The 21391-nt window shown below is 39.1% G+C and overlaps 1 protein-coding gene across 2 annotated transcripts in view; it reads right to left on the reverse strand.

Moving 5' to 3' along the window:
- The window catches only part of LOC128376753 (exostosin-1), a 288133-nt gene that overhangs the window by 55134 nt on the left and 211608 nt on the right, over positions 1-21391 (reverse strand). For both annotated transcript variants that reach the window (XM_053336580.1, XM_053336579.1), the window contains one exon: positions 1688-1781. In XM_053336580.1, the coding sequence (XP_053192555.1) occupies positions 1688-1781 (94 nt within the window). The remainder of the gene's footprint in view (positions 1-1687; positions 1782-21391) is intronic.

Consider the following 21391-nt stretch of genomic DNA (forward strand, 5'->3'; position numbering starts at 1 on the left):
GAGCCCCACTGTCAGGTTCCAAGGCTCCAGTTCCAAGGAGGCCAAGCGGTCTTGGAAAAGTGATTGCCGCTGGAAGAGATGATTAATGAGACTTGTAATGAAGAAAAGCTGAATCTTAACATTGAGATTTCATCTGCTGCAGCCATTGTGGATGAGACCCGCAACAGGCCTATAGCAGGAGGGGATGAGTAAAGTCCATTTAAACTGCAGAAGCCTCTCTTATCTTAAATGTCCCTCAAACCCCTCAACTAGGGATACAGAAGTGAAATCCATAGATGAAATTCCTGGCTAGCCTATCCAACAGGCAAAGGTCTGATGACTAAAATATTTTACCTTCTTCAAACTTAACCAGGTTCTAAAAGTGTGTCATAAAACATGGCTTAAAAACTAGATAGAAATGTCAATTTGTGACAGAGCTTCTGGTTTAACACAATGAATGCCTTCCAGAAGAGACTGTTTTGCCTCTTCAAAGTGTGTGCCCTTATCCCAATTTGTATGATGACATTGTGTCAAGAGAAATAAAAGAGATAGAGCTCATGGAGAACCATTAGAGAGGAGGTGGGATACAGCCAACAGACGATTATAACAGTAGGATATTTTTTCGAATATAGATGCTTTTGCCTTTACATGTACAACACATCAAATGACCTGTAATTGACCTGTACATTAGTATGTTAACACCTTGCACATACGGTTGATGGAAAGATATACAACAGGTAATGACATTATCCATATAAGCACAAACACAAATATTGTGCAAAAGAATACAGTGATTCAGTTATGTATTGAGCTCTCATTGCGTGTCACTGTGACTGCATTAGCAGATTGGAAGTGACACATTTACACTGACAGTGAAGGCAGAGGTGTTTGGATTAATCACAGTCATCAGATGGAAGGTAATCTGTATGACTGTGGAAGTTACTGAGTCTCAAAACATTAGTCTGAAATTGGGTTTTATGGAAAATACATTAACCGTGCGTAAGTGAGTGAAAGTGTGGAATTGTTAATTAAAACCAGCAGGAAATACTTATGATTAAAAATTACAATCTTAAAAATTTTCATTTAAATAAATGTCTTTTGGAGTCACTTTCTATTGCAGAATGAGGTAACACAGTGGGGATTGAGACTTTTGCCTGCTGATGACAGCTATTGCATTTTCAGTATTATGATTGTTACAAATCAGGTAATGGTGGCGACATTCCCACCATGTATTCAAATCACAAGCGAAGCAATTAGTAATGCGTTTTTCATCAGCCAGTAGTTGATCCAGCAGAAAGGGTAAGTGGACCTAATGCAACAGACTTGCTCTTCAATTCGCTTGTGCTAGCATGATGTCAAACAGGGTCACTGTTTAGATCTCTGGGACGGAGATGAAGCGAGGTCCAAAAACGTACCTGCAAATACAGCCTAACGCCATATGGTGCCACCAAAGAAATCAAAATGGAGATCTTTGAGATTGCCACTTTAACTTGGCAAATTTCATGATTCCTTGCATTGTAATAAGAAGAAATGCATTATTAATAATAACATGAGACACAATGATACTATATGAGTGGAGGAAACAAAAGCAAGCTGGCAAGAGAGATTGGTGTGTTGATGTGGGTTTACAAGTGAGGTTCCATCGCATTACAAGCTGGATCCATCCATAGACACACAGACACACTCACACACACACACACACACCTACCTGCAGGGCCTCCAGGAAGCGGAATGATCCAAGACGTCGGCCCCGGGGCACGAGGCAGAAACTGGAGTTATGGAGCAGCTCCTGGTAGTCGTACCTACACCAAGAGATACACAAAAAACCTGGTTAGAAAATAACAGAAGTGTGTGTCACCAAGTTAAACAAAAGAAAAGACGGCACAACCTAATGTAATAGACTACCAGCAAAAGTAAATACATTATGTATTCTCAAAAAATAGCCGTAAGCAGCAAATAGAGTCAGAGCACAAAGGGCATTCTTCAACTTACTAGGACCTTCAAAAGAATGTGAAAACACATGCATAAATTGCCACAAGTTTGTTTGGTGAATTTGAATTGACCACCTGAGGATTCAAACCCTTCAAACTTGAGGCAAGAGCATCACATGTTTGTCTGTTTGAACTTAAAATGCTTACAGTCAAAATGATGAGGAGAAAATTCTGAAAAAACATCAAACACCATTTTGCTGGCAAATATTGTGGTGAAATTTGTTATTAGATGAAATAAATGTTGTGTATATAGTACAAATAATAGCAAGATTGAATATCACTGATCCAAACAGTATTTGAGACACTTGATATCTAGTACCTAAAGACTTTCAGTTTTTGAGATACAGATGTGAATTGATTTAGTGATAAGTTTCTGAATAGAAATAGGTTGCAGTGAGGAAAACTTTTGACATAATTCAGGTTGTACTGAAAAAAGTTCAGCAATTTTGATTCATGAGCATTTATGTAAAATTAAAGTTAAATACACAGGTTTAAAACGTATAATTTCAAAACAGAGTGAAATATCATATATTTGAAGAGCTACTTTTCCCAGCTTGATCCAGATATGTTATGTTCCAAATTCTATGTGGACTACTCAGAATAGTTGAAAATCTATTTAAGCTCATATGGCCGTGGCTGATATGGATAGATCCATCTTGACTGTCTGGAAATGAGTTTGTGAGACTTGTGGTTTGAAAGTTTCAGGCCAGAATATAAAGTTGATCATTTTTACAACAGAAAAACAAAAATAAATCTAACAGATATATGAAAGAAGCTTGGACCCCTAAAAAAACCTCTGTTTCTCTGGAAAACAAAATATGAAGACAAGACAACAGAAAGCCAGAGGATAAAGAAGATAATCAAACATCACAGATCACACTTATCCCTTTTTGTTATATCTTAGAATTCAAAGGTGAAGCCTTTTACAGGACATTTCCTTGGAGACAATTAGGTCTACAGAGCTGAAAGAAACAAAGGCCAATGTGACAAATTAATGTCAAAACCTAAATGTATGTAACCACTTTGCCATTTTCTCAGTATCCACCCACATCAACTTCAGAGAACTATCAAAAACAGCTTTTAAATGGCTAGCAAAGTCTTTTTCTGAGGACTTGATCTCTGTCATAAAATATGGTTTATTGAAGGCAGAGTGTCAGTGTCTGCACATCAAAAGATGTACGGCGGATAAATAATTAAATTTGCTGGAACCAAAGCAGTCTACAGTTCTTATGTAATCAAATCCTTAACACATTTCACCTGATCAAGACAGCGAATCCTCCACACTGGGTTACCTTTAGTGAACATTTCTCTTGGTTATGTTTGGGAAATCTGTTGATTTGACAGCATGGTTGAAGTGATTATTGACCATGATTACATGCACACTAATATTCCACTATTATTCTGAATATGACAATATTTTGAATTGGGTCACGTAAATAGCGTATTCCGTTCAGACCTTTTTTCTGAATGGAACTTTTTTCGATTAGGACATGTGTGATATGTCCATATTATTTGGGTTTTAGGAGCATTCTTTGGACATGTTCACTGCACATTTGGTATATGAGTCTAAATTAGGGTTTTTACCGCAGTTTGAGACACATGGCCTCTTGCATGTGTGTTGTAAACAAACCAACTAGCCAGCAGTTTGGAAGGCTGGGATAGAGTGACAGGCTGGTTGTATAATAATGGTAATGTATAATACATATACTTGAGCAGGAAGTCAGATGGTGGCAAGGAATGAGAGAAGAGTGGAGAGCTGTTCAGGGCCAACTGATAAAACAGAACAACTGTTTTTTGGTTATTAGGTATTATCCTGGTAGGTATTATTATGTGCTGATGGTGATGATTTAATGTGGTGTGGTGGTAAATATCATGGGACAACATAGGTACTGTGCCTGTAACTATAAATGTATAATATCAGTGAGCAATGTTAACAGCTTAGTAGGAGCTGTTAGGTCTTTTTCAGAAATAGGGCAAAAAACTGAAATATTTAGTGCATGTAAACACAGTCAGTTGGAGTGTTTCAAGACTAAATCTACTATTTTACTATTGAAATTCCTTTAGTGTGAGTAAGCAGCCCCTTAGGACAGGGTGAGGCAGGTTTAACTGAAGGGTTTGATGATTTTGAGTGATGCCAGTATGACTGAGAGGCTTCGAGGAATCCACCAAAAGCCTCTTTCAAGTATCAAACACTCATCCCTTTAGCTTACTCGCTTGTAACTGGCTTGAATATACAGCAGCAACAATGGATTCCAATAGTGAAACAAAGCCACAGCGCATTAACGTATCATAGCATTTGAAAAATGTCAACAGAAACTTCTGAAACCACTCTGATGGTGTGACAACCGTGTCAAAGTGCATAAAGGAAAAATAGATAAAGTAGAGCACATTATCCTACAAAGCTACAGACTTTCTATCAGTTATATTTTCAGTAACACTGGGAATTCAAAGATGCATAACTTTAACCAATTTAGTCATTCTCTATAGTCAGATGATCTCCCTCATAGCATTCACTCCATCTATTCCAGAATCCCATTGGACACGCACTGTGGAAGTCAGTGAATTTAAGTTAAATTTAGTTTAACTTTGGCAGCAGAAGCCACCACTATGGCATTATCTCCATTGTAAATCATATTTAGCAAGTTATCAATGAAGCGAGGGTTGTTTGGAACATAGTGAACAGAAGCAGGAGTGGTTTGAGGAGTTTTTAACGGTCATTTTGATTCAGTCTTTTGTCCTTACTGTGACTGTTTGAAGCCAAGTTAACCGGTTTCCTCAGCATAACAGAAAGCTACAAGCCTCAAGTTCAACTTTATTTGTCACTCAATGGCACATGACCTCACACACTGAGTCAGAACCAGGGGCGATTGCTCTGAGACAACAAGGGAAGCTCAGCTTCCCCTAAAATTTCATCAAATAAATTATCACAACTGTCATATTAAATTCACACTAAAATTATATTTACATCAAATCTGCACTTGAATGCGTTCAATTTTACAACTATGACATCCTGTAACCAGCTGTTTATTGCCGACGCTGTTATTTTCCAACGTGATTTCCCTATCACACACTTGAAGTCCGCTGCGGACGCTGAGCGTCAATGGTGTTCAATGAAGCTTCTCCCAACAGCTGTTTTGGCTAGGGCGGGACAAGCCAGGATAAGATGCTCATTGGATAATGCGACAAACTCGTCCCGCCCCTGGACGCTGAGCGTCTCTGGCGGTCAATGGAGCAGTGGGCGGGGTCGGACGCTCTGCTTCTGTATGATGATTGGATGAAATGTTTTATAGAGCTCAAAGCCCTTGATAGACAGCTTTGGATAGGGTGACTCTTCTTAGTGTAGTTTTGCTAATGTAACTTGACTTTCTCGCTAAATCTGGCGACTTTCCAACTCTTCTTGGGGACTTTTTTTCTCAAAGGTGACTATCGACATATCTAGCGAGTTTTTCCGGTGTTATTAGAGAGTTTTCTGATGTTTTGGAGACTCTGACATGAAAGCACGTATCACTCTGTCCTCAACGAGCAGCAGGTGCTGCTGCGAGCGCTGCCCCCGTCCCAAAGCACTCACAGTCAGGTTCACAGCAGCCTCGTACAGCAGTCCGAGCAGAGAGGAGAGTTACATTGCAAAATGGTACAGAAAACAATATTATTGGTCTAATTAATTAGATTAGATTAGGTCTTATATATTAAATATGAATTAACACGTTTATGTTTACAATTCAGGTGTTAAGTGTTTGTGTGTTGATGTGGTTCTATCATGGCATAGATGAAGCATACAACAGCCTCAATTAAACACTCCTTTTATTGTAACTGCCTCGCTTCAATATGACACGTTTTATGATGAAGATGTAAAGTGAGCTTCCCCTGTTTAAAACACCAGCAGCCGCCACTGGTCAGAACCTTCCTTTGTGTGTCATTCACAAAATCTAAGTTTTTTATTAGTGGTATTCCTGTAAATTACCCCAATACATATGTGTACGGATTGCTTATACGAGTATGTTGCTTTATGGCTTTAAAAAAAAAAAAAAAAAATGTCTTGTAAACATGGAAGCACCTTATTTGAAAGGACATTTCTTTATATGATGGACATTGGAAAAAGGTAATGAGTATTGTCACACATGGAGCTCACACAGATAAATTATAAGAATGAACAAGGAGGGTTTATTTGAGTGTAGAATAAGGTAGAGTTCATTTATTACATTTTTTTTAAGGATTTTGAAATGATTTTGTGTTAATTCAGCTAACTCTATGTTGCTACTTGCTAATTAATGTAATGGAATTATGGTCTGACTGAGTTTTAATTTACTGTGTGTCCTTCTGTTTGTTCAATTAACAGCTTTAGACCATCATTCAAGGCTTTACCTTATTCAACAAGGACACTACAATCCTTTTAAAGGGAATCAGTGTACTGTGTGTTGGCCGGTCAGTCACACTGTGAAACACTGAGTCCAGTGTTCAGATCAAACCACTTTGACCACAAAGGCTGTAAACAACAGCACATCCTCCAGAGGATGCTATACAACCTTTAGACTTGTTGGTTTGTTTTTAATGCAGTATAGGCAGCATGTGCTGGAAAGCCAACACTGAGTACTGTACTCAGTATATTTCCTCAAAGTTGAAATAAAAATGTCCATACTCATGGCTGGACTACTCCACACTCCCCTCAAACTTAGTGAATTTTTCAACGAGTAAGTCGCTTCCTGTCTGTCCAAAGCCTGACACATTAAAGTTCTGGTGATGCTGTGGTGTGTGTGTGTGTGTGTGTGTGTGTATGTGTGTGTGTGTGTGTGTGTGTGTGTGTGTGTGTGTGTGTGTGTGTGTGTAGTATGTGTGTGTATAGTATGTGTGTGTACACATGATCCCAGGGCTGGCCTGAGGTGATTTCAGATTGCAGCCTAATCTGTCTGGGGATCAACTGTCCCCTCAACCTCACCACCAGACACCTGTGTGTGTGTGTGTGTGTGTGTGTGTGTGTGTGTGCATGTGTGTGTGTGTGTGTGTGTCAACCTGCCTGGAAAATCTGCCTCTACAATGTGTGTGTTTCTGTGTGTGTGTGTGTGTGTGTGTGTGTGTGTGTGTGTGTGTGTGCCAGATATGTCTTTGTGATGAGATCGTCTGGCATATCACTTACTGTCACTGCACCTGCATGTATTTGTGTGTGTGTGTGTGTGTGTGTGTGTGTGTGTGTGCAGAAGAGAGCAAAACAAGATGTCAGGTGTCCAGTTTGTCACCAAAGACAAGGTCATTGTAACCAGTGGTGATAGATAGAGACACACAGGACAGCTTGTCACATTTAAAGACAGTTATTTGGGAAAACAACTCAAAAGGCTTGACTACAATTAAATATCACAGCACCTCAGGCATTTGGTTTAATGACAAGATCCTATTTATGTGACCTTGGTTTACTTCCCACATGACTTGTAATGTCATCTTTATTTGGTCAGTCAGTAATGATGCTAAATTTTCCTGCTAGCGGTCCTTCCAGCAAGCTTTTCGCTTCCTTTCCCACAGGCATTACCATCTTTTGCTTTTAGCAAGGTTTGCACAATACCATGGAAACAGAGCTGTTTTGTCTTGAGCTCTAGCCTGTACCCTGACTCTGGAATACAGAGCACCTAAGGGGCCCTAGGTGCATAAGGGCCAGTGATAGTGATAGCAGGCTGGAAGCTGACACTGCAGTTATGGGATTACCAGTAGGCATGGGAGGACCAGACCCTACAAGTAGACCACCAACAAGGCATAACAAGGTAACATAGAGACCTGACTACACACATACACTCCTGAGGTTCAAGACCAACTCCAGTACCACAGCTGAGTATAAAAGGATAGACATGTCCTCAATTATTTAAACATCTTTGTCTGCTCCACAAATTTTTACTCCAGCAGTAAAAAAAGAGAGAGAGAGTGTGCACTATTTCACTGAATGAGAGTGCTACACTCTTCCCAGTAATGCCAAAGCTGTATTTTTATTAATTGCTTTCGTTGTATTAGTGCTTCATGTCAATTTGCCCAGCAGCTGCAACTTGTAGCTAAATTCGTGACAATACGTCTCTTATTTTTCGTCCTTGTATAAGATGAAGGGTTTGGGGTTTTTTTTGTTTGTGGTCTTTGACCAATAAATGTAATAAGCTAAAGTAGCCTTAATGCAGGCTGATGCACATGGCCCTAACTATTCATAACACCTACAGGGCTCAATGTTCCCGCAGGCTCAAGGCCCACGCTGGTCTACATGCAGTTTTTATGCAATTTTCACAGTGTGGAAGTCTACTTTTTGTAGTGTGTGTGCTTCTTTGGTCATTTATGAGCACTAAAGAACTGAAATTGCATTTATGATAAGAGGTGATCTGAGCAGGTTTTATCTCCTTCCTTAACAGAGTAAGCCTACGTTACGCCTTAATAAATAAAACATGTTCAGAAAACCGTTTTTAAAAAGGTGTAAACACAGTCCTGTTTACTTTATGCATAGATACGAAAAAAGTGATAGAAGTTGTGCGCTTTTCAAAAGCTAACTAGCACATTTTCAAACAAGATTTTGTATCTATTTTTATTTAAGGATGCTGTAGAGGGGTCAATGATGTTTTTTGTGTCCATGTGGTTTAGTTAAATTTAAAGGGGTTAAAATGGGAACTTGCACACATTCTGTTTTTGTGGACCCAGCATAACATTGCTGCTTTTAATCCATTTAGAGAGAATATATTAGAGGATTATGGCAAACATGTCTAAGTGTAACAATAAAAACTTTGTACTAAATAATTAAACATGCTTAAAATGCTAAATTCTGGAACCATTTACATTTTTTGTGGTTACACCATGTGACATATTCAGGAGCATTCAGTCTTACTTTTGGTTAAAAAAAATGGTGCAAATGTCATTTCAAATGACATAAAAGCAATAAAAATATTATGATAATAAGATAATATTTGTCACTGACCCATATACTTAAAAGCATAAATGAGGACAGTGGAGGAGAAGACCTACAGAGTTTAAATGTATTAATCTTCATATATTAATTGTTTGCATAAAATAAGTGGCAGCACTGCTGTAGCAGCAGCTGTAGAATGAACACTTCAGCTTCATTTTCATTCCATTTTCAGTATATTTGGATTGATTTAGATTCATTGGCCTATGATGAATGTATATGTTTGAACTTCAAGCACTTCACAGAGGTGAACTCATTTCTTTCTCTCACTCAGCCTCTTTGTCACGAGAGGTGCTTGTGTGATTGGTCATTAATGAAGCTCGCCTCGACCTCGACCACCTGTGCATAATGCCTTCTTCTCCACTTATAATGTATTCACTCTCTCTCTCCTCCTCCTTGTGCCTGGCTCAGCCCAAAAAAGCAGCAGTGATGATGGTTTGCAAAATTGTAAAAATGTGTTGGTAACACCCATATGTACCATACAGCAGGAATTAAGACTTGGAAAGAGTTGGATTGGGGAAAATCGAGCCCATGATGAACCTCCGTTGGTAGCGGTATCGTCATTATCAAATGTCTAAAGCAACTAATCAAAATGCAGTCTATAATGGTGTTTGATTGGCAATTTAGCACTATCATAAAGACGCAGTTAAACTAGGAAGGTTTGGTTTGCTTTGTCTGTCTCCATGGACACACGTGAATTTCTTAAAGGATAATAAACACCAGCTGACCCAGATCGGAACAGGCCCGCTCCAACTCGATCTGATCAGTCCAAATCAGCAAATCACCAAACTATAATCAGCTCAACAGTCGTAATGTGTGTCCCTAAGAGATGGAAAAAAAATAGAGTAGGGGCTACTCTGTATACTGTGTTGCCATGACACCTAATTGGCACTTTTACAACTTCATAAAGCTCATAACCATTTGAGACCAGTGCAACAACAAACCCTTGTAAAGAGATTCCTTTTGCATGATCCTAGTTATGGATTTTTCCTGGTGAATACATTAGAGGCCATTTGAACAGCTTAAACAGACAAAACAAACCTAATATGAAATGAAAGATAGGAAAGGTAACCGTGACAGCAATAGTAGACAGTATAGTTAGTCTCTCTCAAATATTGGACTCTCACACTCAAGATCAGCTGGCACATTCAACTCATTAATCTGTTATACTTCCTCAGCCACCTGCTTCACTGTTTGAAATTCAGCATGGTTCACACCTCTGCTGTTCCACTTCTGTGTGCAAGCGCATGTGTGCGACTGAGGACAACAACTCAAAAATGAGTATAATCAGAGTTGGGAAGTTTACTTTGGAAATGTAATAGGTTGCAGATTACTAGTTACTCTATTTAAAATGTAATAAGTAATGTAATTATTTCAATTACTTCATCAAAGCAATGTAACTTATTACCTTTGATTTCTTTTTGATTACTTTTATAAATGCACCCATTAAAGACTGTGTAAAGTAAATTCAGACATTTTCTTCTAAACACATTAAATAGGTCATAAATGTATTTCTGAAAAAGGTGTAAAAAGCATTTCAACCATTTAGATTTGAATTGTGGAGCTAGGCTTCACAAACTGTGTTTCAACATTTCTGTGTTCAGGATTTAGTGGGCGGGTCTGAAAAGCACTGCCGTGTGATTGGCATAAACCCGGCCCTGCTGCTGTAGAGGTATAAATACATTCAGCACACATTACTACTGCTACAGTCTACAGTTAGCTGAGTTAGCCGCCGAGTTAGCCACTGAGCTAGTAGCCGAGCTAGCAGCTGAGTTAGCAGCTGAAAGCTCTTAAGACGTAGCATCCATGTTTCGGGTAGAGGTGGTAACTTTGATTGACAGGTGACACTTGGTAGGAGGCGGGGCTTCAGCGGACTCGGCGGCCACGCCCACAGCGTTTGGGAGCAGAGAAGGAGGCAGATTTTTACACAACTTTTGAAGCCTAATTTTATATATATATCAAACCAAACTGAGTCAATTTTGACCCAAAAGGACAAAAGTTGTATGATTGAACTAGAATGTGATTACTTGCATATGATTCTGTTGGATGTATGTGTGAGCAAACTCTTACTTGATATATTTGTGGCTTCTATTTGTTCAAAAGTACATTTTACTTATTTAAAAAAAATCTAAAAGCTAAAACATTAAAACACTCTACAAGCACTTTGAAGTTGAACTTTCTCTTTAAGTACCTCTCTGTAGTTAGTCTGCTTGCTTTTTCCTTAAGTAGATAGATTCTGGTGCATAATCAGCAGGCTGTGTTCTCTTCATTTTCCTCCTCACGTTCAATTAACAGTAATGCATTCCTGAGCTGTGCTCGTAACAACAGGACCCATGATTACCTTAAACTATTGTAATCAGCCTCTTCTTGTAGCAGGAATAATGTTTATGAATGTGAGGGAAATGTGGAAATCAGCAGCAACTGGTAAAAAGTAGCTGGTGTGTTTTGTGCATATATTAAATATATAACTATGAGCTTTATATTAATGTAGTATGTTGATACTGTATAGAGCAATGTGTGCATTGGGGTGTTTTTCACTGTGTGTGCATGGGAGAGACAGATAGACGAGGGAAAGGAAGAGCTACATGATTTCCAGCAAGGGAGAGAGAGAGAGAGAGAGAGGGAGAGGGAGAGAGAGAGAGAGAGAGACAGAGAGGGAGAGGGAGAGAGAGAGAGAGAGAGAGAGAGAGAGAGAGAGAGAGACAGAGAGGGAGAGGGAGAGAGAGAGAGAGAGAGAGAGAGAGAGAGAGAGAGAGAGAGAGAGAGAGAGAGAGAGAGAGAGAGAGAGAGAGAGAGAGAGAGAGAGAGAGAGAGAGAATTAAAAATCAATAGGTGCCACAGAGAATCACTCAGAACATTTTAGCTGAAAAACAAAAGAAAGAGTGTTTGTCACTGTAAAGTAAAAGGCTTCTCACAGTAGAAGACACTAAATAGTTTCAGGAGTGACGGATCAATACGAGGCCTCACAGAATAGACCCTGAGGTCTGCTTTACACTGGTGAAGAATGTGTGTTTTTATATCTGAAGAAAAGTCCAAATCCACTAAACAAAACTACTACTACACACACACACACACACACACACTAAAGAAACAGGAGAGCTCTCCTTACAACCAGACAAAAAATGTGTCTAGTAATTGTGATGGACAGCTCTTTGTATCAGTTTTTTCCTATTTTTTAAGATCTTGTATTAGTTGTGGCCATGTCTCCTTTTGTTTATTTCCCACATATTGAACTGAGGTGTACTGCTGAGGGACACACCGAAACAGCATGAAAACAACCAACCTGCTGTCTGAGTCGACAAATATCTCAAAAAATGGGAAATGCTGGCAACATAGTTCTTGTAAGAAGGAATGTAAAAGTGTCTGTCTGATCAGAGAGACAGTTTAAGTTTATTCACGAGTCATTTGATTGGCTGAACTGGCATAATCAGACAGTGGGTGAAGTCTTGGATGGTGGGTGGTGCATTTTCAGCATGGAACGCAGGAATGCTGTTAGCTGCTAGTTCTTAACTGATCACACTACCTCAATTAATTTGTGGTGACTCTCCAGTTCATTTAAGGTCTTATGCTATAAAATGCATTTTAAAGGGTAGTTCCTGTGATTTATTGTTGCACTTCCATGGAGTTGAGGGTCATATTTTTTAATATATAATATATCAACTATATAAAAGAGGTGGATCCATTCAGCTGAGGCCAAGGTAGCTTGACTTGATATGATCTAAAAATGCTGGATACTACAATCCCCACAAATATCATTCAAACTATTTCTATCACATTTTTGTTAAGACCTTGTCATGTCCAAACTCAAATGACATCATCAGGGGGTTGTTTTCAGACTTTGGAGAACCACAAGTATAGAAGCACCTTGAGCTGCATTTTCTGTATGAAAGGTGCTACATAAAATGATGATTTATAATATTATTATATATTGTTAGGGTTGCGTTCAGGGGTCAATTCTGAATACTTTTAAAGTAACAACCAAAATGTGTCCTTAGTGGTAAAAACATTCAACAAACAACAGTTGGCACCAAATGCTTGGTCAGATTTGTATGATTACTTTTTTTTTTACCTAAATTATTATGGATTGAGAAGCATAGTATGTCAAATCAATAAAGAGATGTTGGAATATCTGGTAGGAGCATGTTCAGTCATTAACTAGAATTTCAAAATGCAAATTAGTATGAATTAAAATATCAAAGATAATTATATAGGGCAGGGGTCTTCAACGTTTTCCAGGCCAAGGACCCCCAAACTGATATTATTGACTATATATTGTATAAAATGGTGTTTTATATTAAACCGGTCCTATAGTGCCATGTATAAATGTACCTTATTATTATTATATATTACCATGTGTATTTAAACTTGATTCATGTTGATTATGCCTGCAGCACAATGCCAAAAAATCCGGCGCGCGTTTCCGCACACACATGTTGCCATTTTCTGACTTTGAGCCCCTGCCCCTCTATAATCATGTGCACGTCTCTGATAAGGACGCTTTGCTCTCACACGCACTGCATTTATAGTCACACAACACACACATGCGCACGCTGTCACTTTCTAGTGCGCGCTCTTGCTCTCTCCAGATTCTGGGAGATTGTGTCTCATTTGCGGGCGTCAGGGAGCCGCTATCTATATGCGGGAGACTCCCAGAACTTCCGGGGGAGTTGGAATGTCTGTTATACACAGGTATATTCATGTTTTTATTTTAAGCATGTGCAAGGTACGACCTCGTGATTGGCACAGCAGCGATGGGGGCGCGTCCTCCTCGTTGGCGGGACAGGTGTTGTGAATGAACCGGTGCCCAGCTTGAAAGAGCTCCTATGTGTCGCTGAATGTGTGCACTGCTGACTGAAAGACGTCTTCTGCCTCCATTTATCTGTTCACTACAGTGTGTTGGATTCATGTTCATGTGTATTTAAAGACATTTCAATTTGTGGAAAAAATTGCAAGGGGGAATATAAAAAAAATGTCTAATCAACCAAAACTTTCGCGACCCCCCTGCAGTACCTCCGCGGACCCCCTAGGGGTCGCGGACCCCCTGTTGAAGACCTCTGATATAGGGCACCACCTAGAAACCAGGACCAATAACCAGACTAAAGGATAGTCTTATATACTGTATGTGTTCACTTAAAGCTTCTAACATCAGGGACAGGGTTTTAATAAAGCGTTCAGAACATTGTAGTGTAGTGGTACTGTCAGCTCACAGCTAGAGGGTTCTGGATTTGAACCCACATGCTGACTCGGCTCTTCTGTGTGGTTTGCATATTCTCAATGCTCCTGTATTGGTTTTCTACAGGTAGACCAAAAAACAAGCAGGTTAGGTTAACTGGTGACTCTAAAATAGCCTGTAGGTCTAAATGGTTGTCTTCCTCTATATTACTGACCCTGTGACCTACCCAGGGTGTAACCACCTCTCGCCTAATGTAAGCTGAGATTGGCTCCAGCTCCCCCGCGACCCTCTAGAGGATAAGCATTTAAAATTAATGAATGAAAAATGGTTCCGGGTATCAGTACTCAGACAATACCTAATGTTACTACACTGTGACTCTGTAAACAGGACACTTATCTAACTTTATTTAAACTCTAGGGATTCCAAACTCCTAACATTTATCACAATAAATGTAGCGTACCATGTAACCTATAAATGGCTTAACCAGTAATTACTACAAACAGGCAACTGAAAGGCACAAACAGGCATACAAACACACATTCAGGTATGAAAAGGAAGAGAAGGCTTTTGTCTAACAGGGAGTAGCAGTCCCTCTAGGTGTAATTGTTCTGTATGTGTGTGTGTGTGTGTGTGTGTGTGGGTTTACATGCATTGTGCAGGCCCATTAATTATAAAGCAGAGACACACACACACACACACACACACACACGGGGATGTGCCTGAAGAGAAACCAAACAACCTACATTGATAAAAGAGCCAACGTGGCTGAAATGTCGTTCACTTCAGCGGTTTTATAAGACAATGGAAATAAATTGAACCAGTGAACAATGCAATGGAAAATATGTTTCTTATAACAGTTGAGCAAAGCGCATTAGAGCAGCATGTAGAGCGAGACAAGAGCGGAGGATGATCTAAAGAAAGGGCTTAATCTGGTCAGACAATCAGACGCCACACAAAAATTGGTAAAAGCATTTCTTTGATATTCCAACATAACGTATAAACACATAAATACATAACTCTAGGAATGAGATGAACAAGTCCTGCATCTTACAGGCAAGGTGTGGGAATGACCCCTGTCTTGTATTAGTAACATTGGGTTGGTGGGGAGTCTGAAGTGGAAAACCATAGCAGATAATTTTTGGAATTTGATTTCCAATCCTAGACATAGTCATTATAAGATCAGAAATTAGAGGTGGTTGCAAAAGAAGTAGGCAAAGTTTAAAACATGTTCCTTAATGTACAATTTGATTACTTTAGGGTCAAATTGGACCTTAGCAAACCCCAGGGCCTAATACATAGAGGAAAAAGCCAATGTCCAATCTTTCAAATTAATTTCCTCTGTAATATCAGCTGTGTAGAGATGTAAAATGACATTAAAATAAAATGGGGGTGTAGAGTCAATCTTAACTCTCTGCTTCAGTCCCTCAAGTATCTGTGCTGCCACATTATGTATCACAGTGTGGGTCTCTATGCACTGAGGCAACAAGGACTAGTCACATAAAATTTCATTACATTTCCTTCCCTGCCTCCCAAAATTTGTCGTCTCGCTCCCGCGCCTCCGACGCAACAGCAGAAAGTGAGGAAGAACGAGCGTGCGGTTTGACAAATTTGTTTCACAATGGGAGTCGCAAGGAGAGGCACCCTCTGCGGCTCCAGATGTGAAACAGCTGTGATTTGTTAAGTAGGGCTATAGGAGCTGAGGGGGTTTTATATATCTGTGTGTGCGCGCATGTGTGTCTAAGGTGTTGATTTGAGAAAGGTGCGACTAGATTGCCTGGGTTTTTTGTCACTGGGAACACTTAAGTTATGTGACCACCCTTGTTGGAGGCAAATGTGTTCAGGAGCATTCAGACAGCGAGCGGTTGCCGTAGAAGCCTCCACCTGGCAACACTGATGTTTGTATTTTGAATCCACAGCACCTGCCTACCTCCCATCCCACCAGTCTTTACACCACAGCCTGCAGCTCTCCACCTGGTACAATCTCATTAGCCTGCTAAATAGAGCAGGTTGTGACTTATGATAGAGGATATGGTGAACAATATGTAACTAGTATTGTTTATTGTCTCAAATAGGAAAATAATATATTAAATAACTTTTCTTCTCTCCTTTTATTTTTGTGTTCTCTGCTGGTCAATATAGTATCATTCAGGAAACTCAGATAGCGTTCCAGTAAAATCAGCTAATGTATGCTTTCTAAAATGTGTTTCCTTTGCTGTAATTTCCCAGGTTGCCATGGTCGCACAATGTGTCACGATCGAACCATCATCAACTCTCATGGCAGCAGCAAAGAGCTGTGCACATTAGCGAAAGAGGCGGCCATCACCCTCCTCCTCCTCCTCTTCCTCCTCCTCCTTTGCACCACAGCTACCAACATCTTTACATTAAAAACAATAGAGGTGGTAATAGCTCGCTGTGTGAAAGCACCTTTACACATTGTGCTAAATGGAGTGACTCATAATGCAAGGGTTACGGTTAGCAACATTTCTTTCAACTCTTGCTAACTTAATAATACAAGTACCAATCATCCAAGTACCCTTAAAGTAATGCTGATACCAATTGAGTACTTTATTAAATACCCATCATGTGAATACAAGCATTAAATTGCAACTTCACTACCACAGACAGGTTGTGGCAGTGGGCCAATCACATGTTGCATTAAGTCAAGGAATGCTTGCCTTGATTAGCTGTGAGCAAGTTCATATAAATAGTCATATTTTCTAGCTCTGGGTGCAAAAAGGATTGATTGCAGGTATTGTTTGACGGGAGACGTATCAGTACTACTTGGTATCGATTTATTTTGGTCAATACCTTAAAGCTATTGAGTACCGATACCTAGCCCTAGTTAGCATACCTGTAGACACTCGTTATCCGTTAGCTTGAAACAATATTGTAGGAGCTAATAAGGAAACCCATCAGGGACAAACGACAGCCTTTGAATATTCTATACATTGCTTTACTTTTCCTTGTAAAGCACCTGTGGCTGAAGAATGAGGTGGATCTATTTTCCAGAGGTGTTAATGCGCTCCAACTCAGGCTGTAAGAGAGATATTCAGTTCACCTGCCCCCCATGTAATGTAAAGTAAACCAAGGTTTCTAAGCGTTTCCTTGACATTTTCAGTGAATCCACTAATCCATTAGACCCATATACTGCATATAAAGGTAGGGCAATAGTTGTCTTCAATTAAAAAGTAAAGTACAGTGGTGTCAATGGCCCTACACTTCAGTACAGTGAAGAAAAACTTCAATATGCTTCTTAGCTGTCTCTGTGTGGAGCTTTAAAAAGACGAAGAGACCATAAATCAGGACACTGCAGGAAAATGTGTCACACTTCGACTAACTAAAACAATTCAGATTACACAGCAGAGCATCAATCTTGATAAAACCATGAAGAGAACTGTGATCAAGGCTAAAAACTGACTGAGGGGAATAGTCTAAGCAGCTACAACATCCCAGTCAAGTATATCAGCATCTGGCTCTTTGGATTCTCTTGGAGCCTGTTTAAAAACTCATCAAAGCATCAACAAGGTATTTAGTCCACGATGAAAGAGCATGGCAGGGGATATGTGTGTACAGTATGTGTGTATGTGTGTGTATGTGTGTGTGTGTGTGAAAGAGGGAGCTGCTGCTTTCTGGTATCGAGTACATCTGCAAATGCATGTGCCCACATTAGTGCAGAGGAGGCCTTTGCATTAAAAAGCACTGCCATTGTCTCCCGTGTGGAGTCAACAAATCACACAATACAGAAGTCGTATGGAATATGTGTGATGTTTTAATGGCTAATGCTCGGCAAACAATGGGAAGAAATTAGCTTCTGGGTAAGTAGATTGTGCATTAGTGGATTAAAGCTTTCTAGTTTGTGTGGATGTATGTTTGTTTGTTCCTGGTGGTGATTAGATTTAAATATAAGGAAAGAAAGAGCAAGAAAATCTACTTATATAAGCATTTAAATTAAGGTTTGATATAAATATGATGAAATGTGTTAAGGTTACCAGGGTTTGGACGGTTACTTTGGAAATGTAATAGGTTACAGATAACTAGTTACTCTATTTAAAATGTAATAATGTAACTATTTCAATGACTTCATCAAAGTAATGTAACTTATTACATTTGATGACTTTTCTAATGTTCCAACTGATGTTGTCAGCTGTTAGGGTTTAAGTTTTCATGGATACTGACATGATTTATAAGAGAGATCATTTCTTATAAAGCAACATTTATCTCTCATTGTAAAATCTATTCATTAGTTCATGTAGATTTTAGAATATAAAATAAAGATATTTTATGAATAGAGTAAAAAGTCTGTCATGAGTTTAATTGGTACTGTGAATCCATTTAAGCCCATGTGTGCTCCAAATAAGCCCACATCATGATTTATTCATAAAATATCAAAAAATGTCAAAGAATTAAAAACAACAATATATGTATTCAGTAACATGTTAAATATTAAGAAATGAGTAAAATCTTAAAGATGTGACTTCAGAGGAAACATTCACCTCAAGGAATTGACCATTTATAAAAAATAAATACAGGTAGATTTGCTGACTCTGCATTTGGGGGGAACACTCAGCGAATCTGAGCAGCACAAAGATTTCGTACTAATTTGCACTTAAATGTAAACAACTTATGGGACTACCTTAGCAACAAGGAGTATGGAACAAACAACTTATGGGACTACCTTAGCAACAAGGAGTATGGAACAAACAACTTATGGGACTACCTTAGCAACAAGGAGTATGGAACAAACAATTTATGGGACTACCTTAGCAACAAGGAGTATGGGCCAGGCTGAAGCCCTGGCCTTTAACTTTCAGGGAGCATTTTTACTTATGTTAAAGTTTTGGAACTTTGACCATGTTTAATATAAACCAACATTATAACAATATATACATGATAGAAATCATGATAGAAATCCTTCTACGGCTATTTTAAATGTATATGGAAAATATTACATGACATGAAGATGAATATGTTTTTAATTCAACTGTAAATACTAGTATTACTAGTATATTATGGAGTTTTTTGCCAGGCCTGCACTGTAGATATGGCTGCACAGGATTGATTTTCACTGTAAATAAATACACCTGGACTTCATACTGCAGTCCAGTCTGTTTCAGTCTTTTTTTTGCCACAAACACTCAGCCAACATAACATGATGTGTTCAAATTAAAATCATTGTGCTGTACACCAGCATGAATAGGACTGGAAGTGACTAACCAGCTGATTGCTGAACAGCTGATGATGATGATGATGAAGCATAAATTAAACAGCTGATTCCAATCAGCTGATATAACCGTGACTTCAGTGCCCTGTCAGAACAAACACTAAGCTCTATTGTGGCTTTTAGGTTACGTATACAGTACAGTGATGGTCCTCACATGTATATTAAAAGGTACTTTCACCCTAAATTTAGAAGTAGTTTACCTAAATATTTGGGACCAAGTTAACCAAGAAACTAAGGAAGATTTAAGCTGTGATTGGAAGGTTTTATTTCATTTTGGCACAAACAAAGAAATGCATATCCTCATGAACACTAACAACAGTGCTTTGTATTATTATTGGCAGGTCTATGCTACTCTCAGCTACACAACACTGAAATACAATACAAGTCTTTAAATTGTTCTTTGTGTTGCGATTAGCCTTAAATATGTCACGGAGGCATGGAAAATGCATGTCTCTGTGATAAAAAAACAAGTCATTCAGTTATTTATAAGAAAAAGGAAAATGATTGTCTTTTAAGATATGTTTTTCATTTAATTATGACACAACAAGGAGGCATAAAAAAGGAAATTGAGGGGATATTGGATTGAGTGGTCACAACACACTTCATACAGTCATCCCACAGGAAGAAAATTGTCATGATAACATTATAAGTGGCATTTTGATATTGCTAGCAAGAAAACAAGGACAGATAAAGTGCCTCACTCATGTCACACTATGTTTTTTTTGTTTTTTTTACCAAGAGCACTAATAAATGAAGGGCACTTGTTTTTGATTCCTTTGCCTGTGTTGATCACATTGTTTTCCTATCTGTATTTACTTCTATATTTTTCTTTATTGTCAATAAGAGCAGCAACATCATTTCCTGGCAACAGTGGAAAATAGTCTCTACACTGTTAACAAAAAGGCAACTGAAGTGAGCGACAAATAGCTAAAAAGCCAGTGTGAAAGCAGTGCGGTCGGGTCAGAGAGGGGAGGAAATTAAGCATCGGTTACTGACTCAAACAAACTGGTGTGTGTGTGTGTGTGTGTGTGTGTGTGTTTCTTTGTGCCCGCACACTGGGAATAACAGTGTGCAACTTTCAGTAGCATCACTTTTAACCTTCGTATCCAAACAAGAGCAGCGACGGAGGTCTCTGGGAGGGCAGGCCAAGCGGAGGTCAGGGAGCGGCGGAGTCCCAGAGGAGCTTCCTCAAAGTCTATTTTACACCCCGACCACTTTGAAGGGAAAATATTGTTATTATAGAGGTCTGCTCCCGTCAAGTTCCATTAAAATACCAGAGGACAGATGGCACAACTTCACAGAAACACCTTAGCTTCAAGTGAGTGTGTGTGTATATGTGTGTGTATATGTGTGTGTGTATGTGTGTGTGTATGTGTAAGGGGGAAATCATTTGCATGTTCATTGCTATGTCGGTGTGTCTTTGAGACAGAGAGAAATTTCCATATTTATCACTGTGTTTGTGTGTGTGTGTGTGTGTGTGTGTGTGTGTGTGTGTTTGTGTGTGTGTGTGTGTGTGTGTGTGTGTGTGTGTGTGTACGTAAACATCACAGTTGAGACAGTTCCCTTCTCTAGCTGAGTTGAAACACAGGTCTCTGGGCTGGTATTAAAGCTTAATGTTGCAGACTGGTCTGGCTCAGAATATTAATGCACACTTACTAATACATGGCAACACACACACACACAAGCACGCACACACACACACACACACACACACACAGAGGCAGAGCTAATACAGCATGCGGTACACAAACAGAGGAAATGTGTATTAAAAGCGGTTTGTTTGGTTTGAAGAAAACAATTGTTCAGTTCAGGCAGTCACTACTACAGATTTAGAGCTGAAAATATTGAACTTTATCTCTACTATAACTAGATATGCACTTCCTGGAAATCATTAGTCTTTTAAATCTAAGATAATGTGAGGTCAGGGACATCTGTGGCAGCTGGTGGTCTGCTATGATTGAGTGAATGTAACTGACTGAATTTTGACATTGACAAATAAACTGTATATAAAAGATAAGACTGATAATATTTCATGTGTTCCTTTAACACTAGGGATAGAGGATGTTGCACTGATTTAAAGCCCCATCTGGCAAATTCGTGACTTGTGA

This window comes from Scomber japonicus, chromosome 17 (assembly GCF_027409825.1).
Source record: "Scomber japonicus isolate fScoJap1 chromosome 17, fScoJap1.pri, whole genome shotgun sequence".
Classification (NCBI taxonomy): Eukaryota; Metazoa; Chordata; class Actinopteri; order Scombriformes; family Scombridae; genus Scomber; species Scomber japonicus.